This window comes from Grus americana, chromosome 2 (genome assembly GCF_028858705.1).
Source record: "Grus americana isolate bGruAme1 chromosome 2, bGruAme1.mat, whole genome shotgun sequence".
In the NCBI taxonomy this organism is placed as follows: domain Eukaryota; kingdom Metazoa; phylum Chordata; class Aves; order Gruiformes; family Gruidae; genus Grus; species Grus americana.
Genome location: NC_072853.1, coordinates 100,408,084 through 100,424,077, shown reverse-complemented (window position 1 = coordinate 100,424,077; position 15,994 = coordinate 100,408,084). Strand labels below are relative to the sequence as shown.

General features: G+C 43.1%; 1 protein-coding gene across 2 annotated transcripts in view; it reads left to right on the top strand.

The window, feature by feature from the left end:
• Positions 1 to 221: 221 nt before the first annotated feature.
• Positions 222 to 15,994, top strand: part of MBOAT1 (membrane bound O-acyltransferase domain containing 1) — a 60,010-nt gene continuing 44,237 nt past the window's right edge. Inside the window, exon 1 of one of the 2 annotated variants that reach the window (XR_008575899.1) lies at positions 222 to 517. Coding sequence is in view for 1 of the 2 variants with exons in the window: in XM_054816854.1 (XP_054672829.1) it covers positions 428 to 517 (90 nt within the window). In the remaining variant the exon portion in view is untranslated. The remainder of the gene's footprint in view (positions 518 to 15,994) is intronic. The other variant, XM_054816854.1, reaches the window with a different exon arrangement.

Genomic DNA, 15,994 nt, shown 5'->3' with positions numbered 1-15,994 from the left:
CGCGCAGGATGTTTTTCACTTCCCGTAATAAACGCGACGCCGCAGGGGGAGGAGGGGGACGGGACGGGACGGGACGGCCTCCCTCAGGACGGAGCAGTTTCAAATTCGAATCCGGTCGAGCAGCCGGCTGTTATAACGAACCACCCCCACGCAGGACTAGGCTGCCTGCCCACTCCCACTCCCACGGACGACAGGAGGCGGCAGGTGAGGCCCGGGGACAGCGAGAACTGCCTGTTCCCGGCTCCCCTCTCCCCGCCCGCGGAGCCCGGCCGGCTCCCGCCCCGCCCCCGGCCGTTGGCGGCGGCCCCGCCCCGCCGAGCGCCCCCTGCGGCCCGGCAGCCGTCTCGGTGGGGCGGCGGCCGTCGCGCGCGGAGCGGCGCGGGCCGGGGGTGTGTGGCGGCGGCTGCGGCAGTAGCGGGGATGCAGCATGGCCGAGCCGCCCGGCGCCCCGCACCGCACCACCGGCTCCACCTTGTTGCACCCGCTGAGCGGGCTGCTGGGCATCCCGCTGGACCAGGTGAGGCTGTGTGCTGTGCTGTGCTGCGCCGTGCCGGGGAGGCTGTTGCGTGTGTCCTGAAGCGGGGGTCTCCGGCGCGGGGAGGCTCGCCTGGCAGAGACGAGTAGCCGTCGCTGTCACGCCTTGCTTCTGCCCAAGGGCCTTAGGGGGCAGCGCGGAGGCACCGTCCCCTGCGGAAAACCTTGGGGTAGAAGCGTGTTTCGGCGAGGGGAGGGCGCACGGCGGAGCGAGGTGGGGTCGGGTTGGGGTTGAGCCGTGCAGCGTTGCCGGGCTGGCTGGTTGCTGCTACGGCGAAAGCCTTTCATTTTTCCCGGCGGTGCCCGGCGCTTTTGGTGCTCTTGCAAGAAGTCGCCGCTGCTGCTGGATGCTGCAAGTCACGGTGTTGAGCGAACTGCGGCGAAGTTTGAAATGCTTAAGTAGTTCAGGTGCTTGCCCGCCTCTGGTGAACTGTTTGGGAACGTCCGCTGTGCAGGAGCGCGGATGCAATTGTGCCTTGTAAGAAATCATTGTATTAAGGCAGTGCTTTTGTGACCGCAGCTCTGTAGAAAGGACGCACACAAGTCTCTCTCAGCCCAGCACAAGCGCCTGATGGAATTGCAAAGCGCATGTACGGGGATAGGTGAAACACACAGGCACGCATACAAGAAAACGGTGTTACGGGCGAGCAACTTTGCTATGCGCTAATAACAGTTGTATGAAATGCTTCACAGCATAGTATATTTTTTGCAGTGACGTTGTCTGGTTGTTTATAGGCTTCTAGTTAAACTCACCCCTAACAGGCAGAAAACATTGCTCCCCCACCGCCACCTTTTATTGTCTCTCAAGCCTGCGTGCACCTGCTGCCTTCCTGCGTTCCTTCAGCAACGAGGAAAAAGTCTCCGCCAAACTACTAGGAGGTCGAGTTTGTCCTAAGAAAGCAGGGCAGCAGAGACATGCTGGTAAAAATCAACAGAAGATTGAGATGTATTTGCTTTCTTCTGTTTGCAGAGTGGCTGGTGCTATGTGTCAGTTTTTACTACTGTTTGTTTTTAAAGTTGAGTAAGAAATATATAATTTTATAGATTAAACCCTTACATCTAACCATGCTGGTTTTTTCCTTTTTTAACAGAAAACAGTTTTTGATGCAAAAAAGAGATCTGTTGCTCAACACTAAAACAGTCCAACAATTAAGGCCTATAATTACAAGCTATTAATTTAGGAGAAGGCGCATGAATAGCGATAGCCTCTTTTTTTGAGGTATTCTGTGCCGTGATTGATGAATGCAGGAACACCAAAGGAACCAGGAATAGCAGTCGTTTACTGTTCCAGCCTGTTTGCACCAGCATGGTGTACGTACAGTGTTAGGCTGACTGGATCACTGAACAACAAAGACTCGACAGACTGCAGTTTTTCTTTCTAAGCTTTCCGAAACTTGTCCTTCAAGGTGATACAAAGACGATATCCATGGAGAAAATTCTCCCCATGCTCTTCCGGGCCTGAGGATGCTCTGCTACGTCTGGTTATGCGCAGTGTTTGTCCCAGGCCCCCTGTCTCATGGGTGCTGATGGCAGGCACTTGTGTGCTTGGTGGTTTGTGACTTGAGCACACACCGGTAAGCGGGGGGCACATGCTGTGGGGTTAGCAGTGTGGCTGGGCTGTGTGAGCGGGCATGCAGGCATAGGCGTCATCCCTGTGAATGACCCCGCTGGCTCCAGCAGCACGGAGCAGCGATGGGCTGGGAGGAACCCCCCTTGCTGGGTTTTCTTGCAGAACTGCAGCACAGCTGTGCTGAAATGCAGCTTTCCTCACCTGAAAATCGCCTTCTACCTCCCATTTCATGCCCCCGCCTCCCCTCAGGGATCCCGCTTAGTTGTCCCTGTGAGAGTATGCTATCAGTCATTTAAAAAAAGTCTCCCCCACTGCAATGTGCTGGACTGTAGGAAATACCCAGATAACTGCTTGCAAGTGCTGTGCCACCACTGTCCCCTCAAATGATGTGACTTTCAACTCCGACCTGTAGTACTTATCGGAAACAAAATAATGACACTTTCAGCACTTTCACAGACCTTTTTTCCAGGTGGGTTGGTTACTTTCCTCATTAGAATGAGAGAGGGCTTTTGCTGAGGGGGAAAAGAAAAGTTCACTCGCCTCTCTGCACAGAATGGAGCTGTGCATATGAAAGGCTATTTTGCTAGATATGAATCCCACGGGTAGCAGGGACTGATTTTATGAGAGTCCCTTATTGCAGTGCTGACAGGCTCTCTAATGCCTTTCACTGGGTGGCTAGGCTGCAACAGGGGAGGTAATCTCTGGTTTGTCACTGTATGTCAGCGTCATCATGCTCATCCTGTTGGATGGTGACAGCCTAAATCTCCTTCCGGTCCATGTGGCTGGCGGTTCCCCATGGCTGTCCCTGAGCCTTCAAAAATGCTGAGAAGTGCCCAGAAAGTGAGAGACAAAAGCATGCAGGTGGAGTTTAGACCCTCCAAGTCACTGTGGTACGTGAAAGCCATCTAGGTTAAGTGTGCAGAGGACTTGTCCCTTCTGTTGTATAAATGGTTTTCTATGAGGTCTGTGCTATGAGTTCAGTATATGAGAAAGACCAGAACAAATTTTGGGCTGGAGGTCTGAAAAATGAAAGTAATAATCGTTACTCTGCCATAGCAGAGGCAGAAAAGCTGTAAGCAATGGTAGGTGGAAAATGTTTTGTCATCTAATAAGCAGTTATTGTATCACTCGCTATGGGAAGCATGGATGAATACGCAAATGTCATTTTTCACATTGGTTGTTTTCTTCATTTAAAAAAAATTACAACTTAGGTTTAAAAACAGTGCAAAATTACAGAGGGTGCAATTTCTAGCTGTGCTGTGTACCTGGCAGACTGTTCACATTGTATTTAGTAGACAGTGTACTGCATGAGAACATAGCGATGTTTCCTGCTTTAGATGCTAAAATAATCCTGATATCTCTGTGTATTTGCATGTCTCTTTAATGAATGATTTATCTTTGAATTTAGCATCGAAATACTGTTTTTTAAGAAGAGCTATATTCAGTAACAAGATTAATGAGCTTGAAAGAGGATGAAAAGACTCACTGTGTTCAATTCATCCTCATATCCCAGGAAAGCAGACTTTGAAGTTTAGCTGACTTGTGTTCTAAAAATATCTTGCTAGGTCAATGACATACCTCCAGCAGCATTTGGAAAAGAGTTTGGGTTTTGTTTTTTTTTTCCCCTTATCATGTATGCCCCATCACTGATTCTGGAATGTCATCCCTCCAGTATGCTTATACAGGAACTTTTGGCAAAGTACATACTTTTTTGTTGTATATGCCATAAATCACCAATTTTGGGACATCATTCTCTACCATAAATCAGTGAGATATGGGAGGTTAAACATTAGACTTTTAATAGCGTAATTTCTGTAAAGAAAGTGCATGTGTGTATAAATACAGTGAAGAAATAAATATACTATTTAAAGGTATATTAAAACTAAGTTTAATGGCATTGTTTATCCATAGGTAGTTTTACCATGCCTTCCTAAGCTCTAGGCATCTCTAGAAGTAATTCAGATTCAAAGGGTTAAGACATACGATTTAAAAGTTGCACTTTTCAAGGTTATTTCACAGTACCCTTGATATCCCAGGTTACCTATGGCCTTAGGAATAGCAGTCCAAATGCAAAACTTCAACTGTTGTACAACAAACCTTACCTTTTAACAGGCCTTACCCTGACCTATATCAGGCAATACCAAGTTTGTTGACTTTCAGGGAAATATTTTCTGTGTTCAAGGAGATTCTCTCAAAAAAAAAAAAAAGTATGAGCATCTTCCAGTGTTTGTATTGGACAGCTTTTAACTTCAATGTTTTCATTGATGAGGCCAGCCGTGTTCCCCCAAAGGAGGAAAAAAGTGCATTTAAACTTAATTTTGGATGCTTTGGCTGCTGGTGGTACACTTTATTTTTCATTTTAATCCTTTCATTGGAGCTGGTGTGCATATTTATGTTTTGGCAGCAGTTTAAATAAAACACTGACTCTGTGGGACATGCCTCTGAGTCTTGGGATAGTTGCAGTATTAGAGATGTCTTCCCACCATTCCTCGAGTTTGAATAGCTCTCTGCCCAAAGCATGCTGATGAATTGGTTTAAAAAAGAGAAAGAAGAAAAACGTATATGTATATTTTTTTCCTTTTACAAAAATCAACAGCAATTCTGATCCCAAAATCAGGGGTTGTTTTGCTAAATTTTACATTTTCCAGCTCTTTTGCTGTCCGACTTCAGTTTTGTTTCTATGCTTTCAGGTTTAGCTAGTCAGCAGACTTGGTAGTCCCAAGCCTCTTTGCATGACTTTTTTAATCCACTTTTTGGGCAGTGAAAAGCCAAATAAAAAATTTGCTTTCTCGGAACTCAACAGACTTAGGCTGGGAACTTTAAGGTTCCTTTAGTGGTCACCAACAAGACCATTAGAAGATGTAGTGCTGAAGAAAAACAATAATTGTGAGAGATTGAAGAGAGATAAATAAAGATGGAAGTTCAGAAGTGGGATTAGTGTCTGATTTTTCCTGAAAAAAAGCTACTCTGAGGCATCAGCAACAGCTGTCCATGTTTGGTATGAACTATGCTACATTTTAATTCCCTAATGCCAGTCATTCTGCAATTGAAAATTCAGTGTTTTCATTTTGAATTGCAGCAGCACTTGTCAGATTTAACGCTTCCCTGCCTAACACCCTCAACCGCAAAAAATAAAGCTGTGTAACTTTTAGTTATTTGAGAAACAGTAAGCAAAAATGAAACTTGAAATCAACATCTTAAACCACTTTTATAGAGAGATATTACTTAGGTTGCCAAAACCAACTTTAATTTTGATATTTTCTGACTTTTGAGTTACCCAGATTTTGTAAAACTATTTTCCTTAAAAAAAAATGATTAGCTTTTTACTCTAATGCCATGAAGGACATAGCACTTGATTTAAAGAACAGAGGCATAGTCTTGCTGACCCTGTTTTGGGTCCCTAGTTAAACGTGTGCCTGCAAGCAGAGCAGTTCATAGTGCTCGTGGGATGCACGGCTTTTCTGTGCAAAATCCACTCTCTAACTTGTTGCACACGCTTGTGCAGGGCCGAAGATTCTGTATGTTCCTGAAACAGAGGTATAGTACTTTCCAAAGATTAAAGCCATCTCCAAAGCGTTTCTTTCTGTTCGGGTCAGCTATTACTAACAATTGGAATAATGCACATTTTCCTCTGCCTTGGAAATGTATGCTGCCTTTTTCAACGTGTTCTCACTCAGTTTGGCACTGCAGTCTTGAACCTCATGGCTGATGTCTTGGTACTATGGGTGTAAATATTTCCACATCCCTCATGCCTTGAAAACAAAGTCTGTCCTATTAAGTTTTTCGTTTGGCAAGGGACAAAAGTGCAACTGGAATCAGCTGCTTGCAATTTTCCCCCTTTTAAGCACTTTCCTTTTCATTTGTGTTAAATGAGATTTGGAAAAATAAACATTGAAGTGCTGCATAAAGTTTCCTGAAACCTTCTCTGCACATTAATCACACCAGCACTGATTTAGCGGTGCTCTGCAGCTATTTTGAGACAATACAAAGTAGAGACGAAGACTCTTGGGCTGGAGCCTAGGGGTCTAGGCACCGAGCACAGTGCTGGCCCTGTTGCTTTCAGGGGAGTCCCTGGTGCTTAGGATTTACTGTGCGTTGGCCAGCCTGGCACAGTACAGAATGCCCTGGATGCTCCTTGGCTCCTGACAGACTTTGCAAGAATGGTCAGTGCTTGAGGTAGGCTTGCCAAACTTGCAAGTGGTGCTGGTAATCCCTGGGCAGGGGAGGCTGCAGCGCTGGGCTGGGCAACAGTGCAGAGGTGAATCCAACCTTCTGGACTTGTCCAAAACCAAGTAAAAAGTCTATTGTCAATGGGCCACGTTTCTCATTGGAGTGAAAAAATCCCTCTGTATGTGACCTAGTAGTTACAGGTAACCTTGAGATACTAAACCTCATCTCCTGGATGCTCGGGTAGTCTAGTGAGTACTTAAGGAGGGCTTCCAGAAACTCAGGCTTGCTCTAAAAAGTACAGCCTCATACATAAATTTCTACTGTCCTTTACTGATAGTGGGAGTGTTTGTGTTAACATATAGTTTGGATCAGGAGTGCGCTTTGGGAATGAATCTCGTGACTGTCCCCACTTAGCACACATCGTGTGTTGAAGTGGCCCCAGAGCATCTGCACTGGGTTGTTTGCTGAGAAAGTGAAGCCGAAAGATGCGCCCCAGGAGCCTGCGGTGCTTCAGCTGCTAAAGGGCACGCAGCTCACAGCACCAGAGCTCAGCTCCTCTGAAGCGAGACCCTCCAGACGACGACTCATGTGAACGTGGGGTCCTCCTCAGCCGTTTTGCTCTTCAGACCCACTTCTGCTGCGCCACGCTGCTTGCTAGATAGGCATAGTGGATATGTCTGACCTTCGTTGGGTGTTTTCTTCAGAGCATGGCACCGGTCAGGCTAGTTTGGTCACTTCTGACAATGTGGAATCCAGTCTGTTCTGCACAGGGCTCAGCTGGGTCAGCCTGTCCTGCCCCTGCCAACCAGGAGAACGGCACGTGGAGAAAAATGGCCAAGGGGAAACCTTTAGGGGGGTCCTGCCCCAGAGCAAGGTGTGAGATTTGATCATTCTTCCTTCTTACGATCTTGATTGGAAATGTTCATTGTCACTAGTCCTTTTTTCCCTGGTTTAAGGCATTTTAAACAGCTTTTGTAGAATCATAGGTGAGCACCAAAGCAAAAGCACAAGCAATACTTACTGATGTGAATGTTTTTTTAGAATTTTTTTTGGGAGGCTACTTACAGCATATTGCTTCCTTAATGGAGTTGGGTGGGAAATAATTTTTTGCTGGGTTTTGGGCTTCCCTCATGATAAGAAAATTTCCAGCTTAAAAAAAAAAAAAAAGAAATCTCAGTAATATGAGGAGAAAACCTTCTAAATGTATTTTTAAATCAAATAAATTGAAATATTTGCAAATTCACAGAGAGTTTGTTCTCAGTCAGTCCTCTAAGTTTTAGTAAAATACCCACATGAAAAATAATTTTTAAACCAAAACTCAAAATATTAACTAGACAGCTTTACCAGCTTAATTTTTTTTTTTTTAACAGGAAATGGTAGTCATTAGTCTGAAAACTAGTAAGAAAGTTAATCAGTCTATAGCATGACTGTTGCCATGCTATCTGGCCCTAGACAAAACAAATACTAACTCTTAGAACAATCTTCATTCTTGGTTTCCCTCTTTCTGGATGCTGTGTCCAGGTGGGATTTGAGGACTCTGAACATTTACCGGATGTTCCTGGGTGATTGGGTAGCTGGATAATGGGAATTTTGCCTGTGTCCTCATGTGAATAAACTCTGCAGCGTAGTGGGTGGGATGCTGTCTGAAAGCATGTGAGCCACCTAGCTGGATGACTTATGGAAAGGGTAGATACACCTGAGTGCAGGTATCTGCCTGGTAAATCCCAGACAAAAGTCTCATAGTGCTATGGAATAGCAACTTTAAAAGTTATTGATCAGTGTCAGACTATATTCTGTGGTCTTCCAGTTCAGTGAGTGAGTCAGGCTGGGGACATCTGGGAAGGAAAATACTCCTTTAGATCAGTCTCTTGGATTGCATGCGGCATACTCAAAAACTAAATAACACTTTCAGGCCAAGAAGGAAACTTCAGCTGCTGGCTATCGTGCACAGGGTGAGCATTTGCTTTTTCTACAGGCCCTGGTCTTGTGACAAAAGTTTGAACTGGACTTGAGCAATTTCTTTGTTTGTAGTTTCTTGTTCAAGTGCAGTTTGGCACTGGTATGCAGATAGGGCAGGAATGGGGAAGGCAAAATGACAAGGCAAAAAATGAGACATTTGAGGACCCCCTGCTCCCAACACTTCTCAAATAACTTCCATGCTTGTTTTCATGCTCATCTATCTGTTTTATTGTAATTTTTTTTTAAGGACTTTTGAGTAGAAGAGATTTAATTATTAACTTTTACACCTAGCTTAAATGACATTATAAACTTGTGAAAGTAGGTTTGTTCCTGTTATCAGTCCAAGGGATTGTTAAAGAGTGGTACAGTATTGACTTTGTTTATCTCGCGTGTGCACACACAGAGGGCAGGTTCAAATCACTGACTCCTATGGCTTGCAGTAAGTATTTATACCAACAAATTCCAGCTGATAGATCAATGATTTATCTATTTAAGACAGAGTTTTAGAATTACTTTGTTCACTGACAAAGCAGAGTTGAAGTTGTCTTACATTTATATTTCTTAGGCTGCAGGGTTTCTCAGGATGTTTTGCCAACTATGCTGTATTGAAGGTGGGGAAAAAGAGGCGCAGACAAATGGTTTGCAGGCAGTGGCTTGGAAGTTAAAGGACTTTTTGAATTAAATGCAGTTTTTGATGGCAACGTTACACATCCACAGTGAGTTGTAGACACTGTTAGCACCCACAGCTGTTTATGCCTTTGTGTGTATGTTTGTGTTCATGCTAATTCTCTTGAGGCAAAAAATTGTGGTCTGTAGTTGCCACAGCAACAATAACACTGTACTCAGTGTATGGGTGGTTTTTGCCTATTTTATACCAGTATGTTGAAAGTGTAGGCATATTGCTGTGGTACATTGTGAAATATGTAGACTCTTGAGAGAGGAAACATTTGTTTGTTTTTTATTCAGAGAATGCAACTTTAATTTAGTGTTACCTTTATTGTTACTTCTCTGCTAGGGGGCTAGTTCCCAATTGCAAATGTGACATTGTGGAGAGGAAAATGGGCTCAGCAGTTTGGAAAAAGAAAGTTCTAGAGGTGTTCTGCTGATGCTAACCAGCAAATGAAATGAGGATCGGAACAAAGAATGGTCCAGGGCAGAGGGAAATGGGTGACATAATTACGTTTCTGTCCCACTGTAGTTGCTCTTGTCAATCGAAAGATGACTGTAGCTGTTCTTTGCCAAGAAACCAGAATGAAAATATGAACAAGATAAAAGAGGAGAAAATTACAAGGTAGACTTCTTAAACATGCAAAAGCAAAGTGAAGGAATTGGGTTGTTTGCTTTAAAAATGTGACTGTTAAGAGGGATTATGGTGAAAGTATACGTGAGCAGCATAAATGAAATATATCTAGGACTTCTTCCCTTCTGTCTCCCAGTGTTTCTCCATGTGAAGAGAAAAATGTGATAACATTGGAAGGCTGCAGATTCAACAGTGATTAAAATGAAGGTGTTTTTCATGTAGTCGAGAACTGGAATGCAAAACCTGTTTCAACAGGAGGCTGCTAAGGCCAAGAACTTGGCCAGAGCCTGGGAGGTCTTGGATGTTTATATGAAAAACATGAGTATCCAGAGTAAGATACTTAATAGCTTAAAAGGAAAAGCTTTTGGAAGTATGTATTCTTTTGTCGGATCCTTCTGGGGTCTGTCCCCTCTGCAGGCACTGGTTTCTGGCAGCTTTGCCCCTGGTGTTGCTGATGCTTTTGGGATTCCCGAGTCACTGCTGGCAGTCCCAAGCATGACTGCTCCCGTTACGGGTAAGTGGGTCTGCTGGAATCGTCATCCCCTCCCAGGGCTTGACTCGACACTGGATTTATCACTTGAGTTTCTTCACGTGGTGATACAGCAGGAAGCAGCAAATCTCTGTAGGGAAGATCAGCCAAAGCCCAAGAGGTCACTTCTCCAGCATCCCACTTTGAAGGAGCACAAACTACGGCTATCCTTCTATCAGTTTATGTAGAAAGTAACTGGCCCCTTGTATGCTTTGCAATGTAGTTCCCTCTTGGTTATCCTCTGTTCTGATTTTTTTTTAACTGTTGGGGGGTTTTTTGTCCATATGCTGAGCATTTACTCTCTGTTCAGTTCATGTTGCATATCTTTAACGCTGTATTTGGGGGTTTCGCGATCTGAGTATTCTCTTTGAAGAGACTACACCAGCAGGTGTCTGGTGTAGTCTGCCTTCATCCTTTGATAGGGTTCTGACATCCTGATCAGTAGTCTGTTATCTAACTGTTTATCAATCACACATTTTATGTGCACCGTTACCTCAATTGCCTAATTATCTCAGTCAGGCTTCCTGGTTTTTTTGGCCTGGATAGACTTGAGTCAGGGTTTAAATGATTATTAGGAGAAACTTGATTCTGTATCTGCCTCCTCTTGTTCCTTTTTCTCTGACACTTCAGGTTTTTGAGCATAGTCACTAATAAGGACAATGTACCAGACCGGTTTAGAAGACCCTCAGTGGCAGATGTGCCTCTGTTTCCTGTGTTTAGGATCGTGTCTTTGCAATTGCTTGGACTATTTCTGCCTGTGAGATGGTGGCCTCATTTATTTGCTGATGGGTGGAACTACTGGCTCGTGCCCTGGAGAGGCTTTGAGCAGTCAGTGGGGACCCTGGTCATCCCTTTCCAAGTCTTCTCTCCTTTGTCTGGCATAAAGTACGTGCTGCTTGTTGCTCAGGTGCCTTCCATCATCAGGGAAGCTGATATGCTACCACACTCTGCGCTTTAGTGCTGCAGTAACAGTGGGGAAAAGTCCATCTGCGTTTTGAGATATCTTAAGTTTGCTAAAAATCAAATCTGAAATGCTTTCTCAAAATGCTTCCGAGATAGCCAGATGTTAGTGGTATAAAACCTTGCGATAGAGAGATGGAAATAAATTTTGCAAGCCAGCTGTGCAGATCATGCAATGTCCTAGTTCTTTTAAAGCATGGGGTTTTTTTTAGGCTTTATGTGGAAAGGGCTTGTTTGAAAGGGAAGGAATTATTGAAGGAATTATTTATGCAACTTAAAGGACTGTTGAATTTCTTTTCCCTGGCTATGTTCAAGTTCATAGGGTATTTCGAGAAGAGCTCACTTGGAGTTTCTGGAATTTTATTGCTATACTTTGTTTCTTGGACAGTAAGTTGCCTGTCACTGCATAGTAGGATCATCACTGTAGTCATTCTAAAATGTAAGGCCATTCTTTTCTTTTTTTCCAAACTGTTAAAGGGGAAAAAATTAGGTTTATTCCTGTTGCCTAATGATTGCTGTCCTTCGTAAAGGAAAGCAAGTTAAGTTTCTGCTATTGCTGACTCAAGCATGGCAAGAATGTGCTTGGGGAAAATTATAATACTGTGGCTAAGTAATACAAACGTGGGTGGGTTTTTTCCCTCCTGATATGGCAGTTATCTTTGGAAAATATCAGTGTTACAACCCAAAGTTCTGCTGTGCTATATGCAAATAGAAGTATGGAACACTAGTGGGGGATATATAAAAAAGGCAGCATGCTTACCTTAATGAGGTAAGGAAATCTTTTTTCCTCAAATACAGAATAGTGCAAATGAAATTAATTTATAGCAAAACTCAAGTATCTCTTCTTTTTCTTTTATTGTTTTCTTTATGTTTTTTTATGCTTATTCACCAACTGACACTTGCTCGTGCTGTGTGTTTTCCTGTTAGTTTTTGTTTTGATTTGGTTGCTAAGTTTGAAAACTAGGATTTTTTTTTTTATTTTTTTTTTTTTTTGAGGGGGTAACCCCTGGAATTAATTCCTTTTTGGAAAGGTACTAATGATTTCCAGATATTTTAGTTTAGTGATGGTTGAGATGTTTGACTTGTGCCAAGTCCTTGTTTTCAATAGTGTCTGAAGTTGAGCACCTAAAATTAGACACGCTCCGAAGTTCAGCTTCAGAGATATTTGCTGTAGATGTAAGGTGCTTGTCACACAGGCAAATTAAACAGCTGGGGCTATGTTCTTGTCTTCTTGCATGGTTCAAGATCCAAAATAAATGAGTGTGAAGTGAGTGGGCTGCAAATTCTGAGCAGAAATAAGGAAGGAAAAACCAGCCACAACAGGATATTGTCGCTGTACGTGTTTTCTTGGTGGCTTCTCTTTCTGCCACCCAGTTCTGAAGCGATTAAAAATAAGTCTGCAGCCTGAAGGTTAGATAAACATATCTTATATTAAACAGCACAGGGCAATAATTTTACTTTAAAAACTGTAGAACAATAGGGAAGAGCAGTATTTGATGACCATGAAATCTTATGATTTGGAAAGCGAGCATCTGAAATGGGCAGTTACAGAGGTTTGCTAATTCTACACAATCACTGTTATAGCAAAGGAATGAAACAAAGATAATTGTGCTTGAATTGAAAAAAAAAAAAACAACAATTCCACATACCCAGCTCTTTGGAAATAGCTTTTTTCATTTTTTAGCCTATCTGGAAAATTTGCTTGCCAGCAGAATCAAGGGCCACAGTGGAAATGGAGGACTCTGAAAACTTTATATTCTGCAGTTGCTTGCATTGTTTATGGAAACAGAGTGAGTTACTAACTGTTATGTTTGGAAAGATAATTGCCAAAATATAAACTGAAAATATTATTTACCTTGTCAAAGAAATGGCTCTGACTAAAGTTTAGTACTAAAAAAAGTTGGTTCTGCGTATATTCCCACTCCTTGTGCCATGCTTCTTTTTCTTCTCCGGTGAAAACACTCTCAATTGTGCATCTGCACAGGTTGAGCTGACTGAAAATTAACTCAAAAAAAGAAAAAACATCTGGGCAGATTCCCTGCAGATATTCCCTGGCCACTACTGATGGCTTCCCAAAATCTTTGTGTATCCACTTCTGCCTGCAAGGGAGTTCCATGTTGAAAGGTAGCTGGGAATATTTTCTATACCTCTTTTAGCAAATTCTGTGGCTTTGCAGTGTTGGAAGGGATATGGTGGCACCCTGAGATCCGTGCCCCATATTTTGCTAGGATGGTGTATGGGCATAAGAACATAGTTCTTCACCTTTCCATGTTGATGTACCCTGAAGTGATGTTTTTATGCTTAACTGAAAACATTTTCTTTGTTGTTCACAAGGGTTGTCCTTACCTCCTTCTGCAAGTATTGTTACTGGTTGTTTCAGAGATGCAAAACTACTTAGACGAGGAAGAGGTCAGGGACAACTGAGGTTTGCAGCACCTGCCTGCGGAAGCAGGAAACTGGCTGTGTTTGACTACACCCATCACGTAGGAGCATTGTTACCCTAAAACTCTTCCACACGTATCTTGCAGTAGATATACTAGGGGGTTTTTCTGTGGGTTGTTTTTTGTTTTGTTTTGTTTCTTCCCTCCCTCAGAAGTGCCTCCTGATTAGCATTTCTTTTTGGCACTTTTTCTTTCCCCCCAGCTCTATTTCAGGCACTTGAAGTGCGCTTAGTTTACTGCAGAGTACCAGCTTCTGGAATATGATACCATTTTACGGTGTCTTTAAGTGGTAAATCAAAAAGTAGAGCACCAGGAACTGTGGGTTATTTTTGAAAATTTTCTTTTACAACTAAATGGAAGTCCAGTTTCACACTCCAGAGATTTAATTTTGCTTCTGTTAAGGTTAATACATTTCGTATGGCTACTGTTCATCTTTGTAAGTCTGATGTGTACACTTCTACATCTGAACTTGCTCATCTAGATTACTTCTATAGTTGAAGGAGCTGGTTTCAACTTGTGTATCAGGATTAGATGAATTGCAGCCTAGAATTGCCTTTTTTCCCCCATTGACAGTAAAAGAAATTTAGATGGACTAGCTCAGGTATCGACATCAGTGTCAGGACAGATAAATTCTACCTCTTCCTCTAGCAAAGTCCTTGCATAAATTTTTGAAGCATGTCCTAATAGGCTAATTTTTTACAGTGCCCTTGTTTTAAGTTACTCTGAGCATGATTGAGCATTTAAATGTGGGATGTTTCAGATTTTTTATGTGTAAGGGACTAATAAATTCTTATATAATACTATTGCAAAGTGTGAAAGTGTCTTTGATCAAGCCACTTCATTCCAAGGATAATGTGTCTAAATTTAACACAGTACTGACAGTTTCTACAGTGGGAAGAAAAAGCCCAACTTTCTTTTGGTTTAGAGTAACTTGTGAAGTTGGCACTTTTTTTCCCTTACTGATATTTATTTCTTTCTGTTGCGTGCGCTTACTGGGATATCAGTGGGATAATGTGAACAAAACTGCTCTGTTTGTATTGGTCTGTATTTTTAAAGACCACTGACACATTCTTCTATAGAAAAGGAACTGAAAATAGAATTGCACACACATTGCAACAGCAATAATGGGGCAAGTTATTTTAGGTGTGCCAGTTCCCATTCTAGTGAAGGATTGCACTTTAAGCCTACTGTTTTATTTTTAAATTGGTAAATATGTGCATGCACAAGGCTTTCATCTGGCCTGAAAGTTAAGGGTGTTTCTGAATTGGGACTTTAGAAACATTGCTATAAGGATCCTGCCATTCCTACATTCATGCAACTGCCATTGGTATTTGAGGAATATAGTTTACCTGGAAGCCACATAAAGAAGCGCCAGCAGAGTGGCTGGGTATATACACCTACGTCTGTATTGTCATCTTTCTTTGTATTTTGAATAAATCAGCTATGTACGTACGTCAGTTCCATAGACAAAGTGAAAGTGTTTAACTTGCTGTGCTGTGTTCTAAGTTTTTAAAAACTAAACCTTTAAATCTGGGGGAAAAAATGCAAATCTCTGTCAGTGCTACTCTTAGCACTGCTACTTTGACGTTATTTACTAAAGAATACAAAAGTAGAAACTGGACTGAAATCTCCAGAGCAGTTAGTGCTTGAGGCTGGTGAACTCGAGCTGGATCATACCTGATGAAACCTGTCTCGGTCCTGCTTCCTTTTTGTTGCTGACCCACTGTCTGTGGTGGATGAGGTGACAGTGATCGAGAGCAGGAGCAAGGCAATGCTCTTGAGAAGTGTGAAAATAACTGTTTGGGGTTTGGGAGCACTCATCAGGTCTGAAAAGATCAGTTGGAAACAATATATGTTATCCAAGAATTGATTTCTGAGGGAAAGGTGGCCAACCATATCCTGGGGTGCATCAAGCACGGCATTGCTAGCCGGTCTAGGGAAGTGATTGTGCCACTCTACACTGCGCTGGTGCAGCCTCACCTCGAGTACTACGTGCAGTTTTGGGCGCCACAGTACAAAAAGGACATAAAACTGTTGGAGAGTGTCCAAAGGAGGGCAACAAAGATGGTGAAGGGTCTAGAGGGAAAGACATATGAAGAGAGGCTGAAGTCCCTTGGCTTGTTCAGCCTAGAGAAGAGCAGACTGAGGGGAGGCCTCATCGCGGCCTACAGCTTCCTCATGAGGGGGAGCGAAGGGGCAGGCGCTGATCTGCTCCCTCTGGTGACCAGTGATAGAACCTGAGGGAACAGAATGAAGCTGCAATGGGGGAGGTTTAGGTTGGATATTACGAAAAGGTTCTTCACTGAGAGGGTGGTTGGGTACTGGAACAGGGTCCCCAGGGAAGTGGTCACAGCACTGAGCTTGGCTGAGTTCAAGAAGCGTCTGGATAACGCTCTCAGTCATATGCTCTGATTTGGCTGGTCCTGTGCGGAGCCGGGAGTTGAATTCCATGATCCTTATGGGTCCCTTCCAACTCAGGACATTCTATGATTCTATGATTCTGTGAACTGGTATATTTAACTAATGGTTAT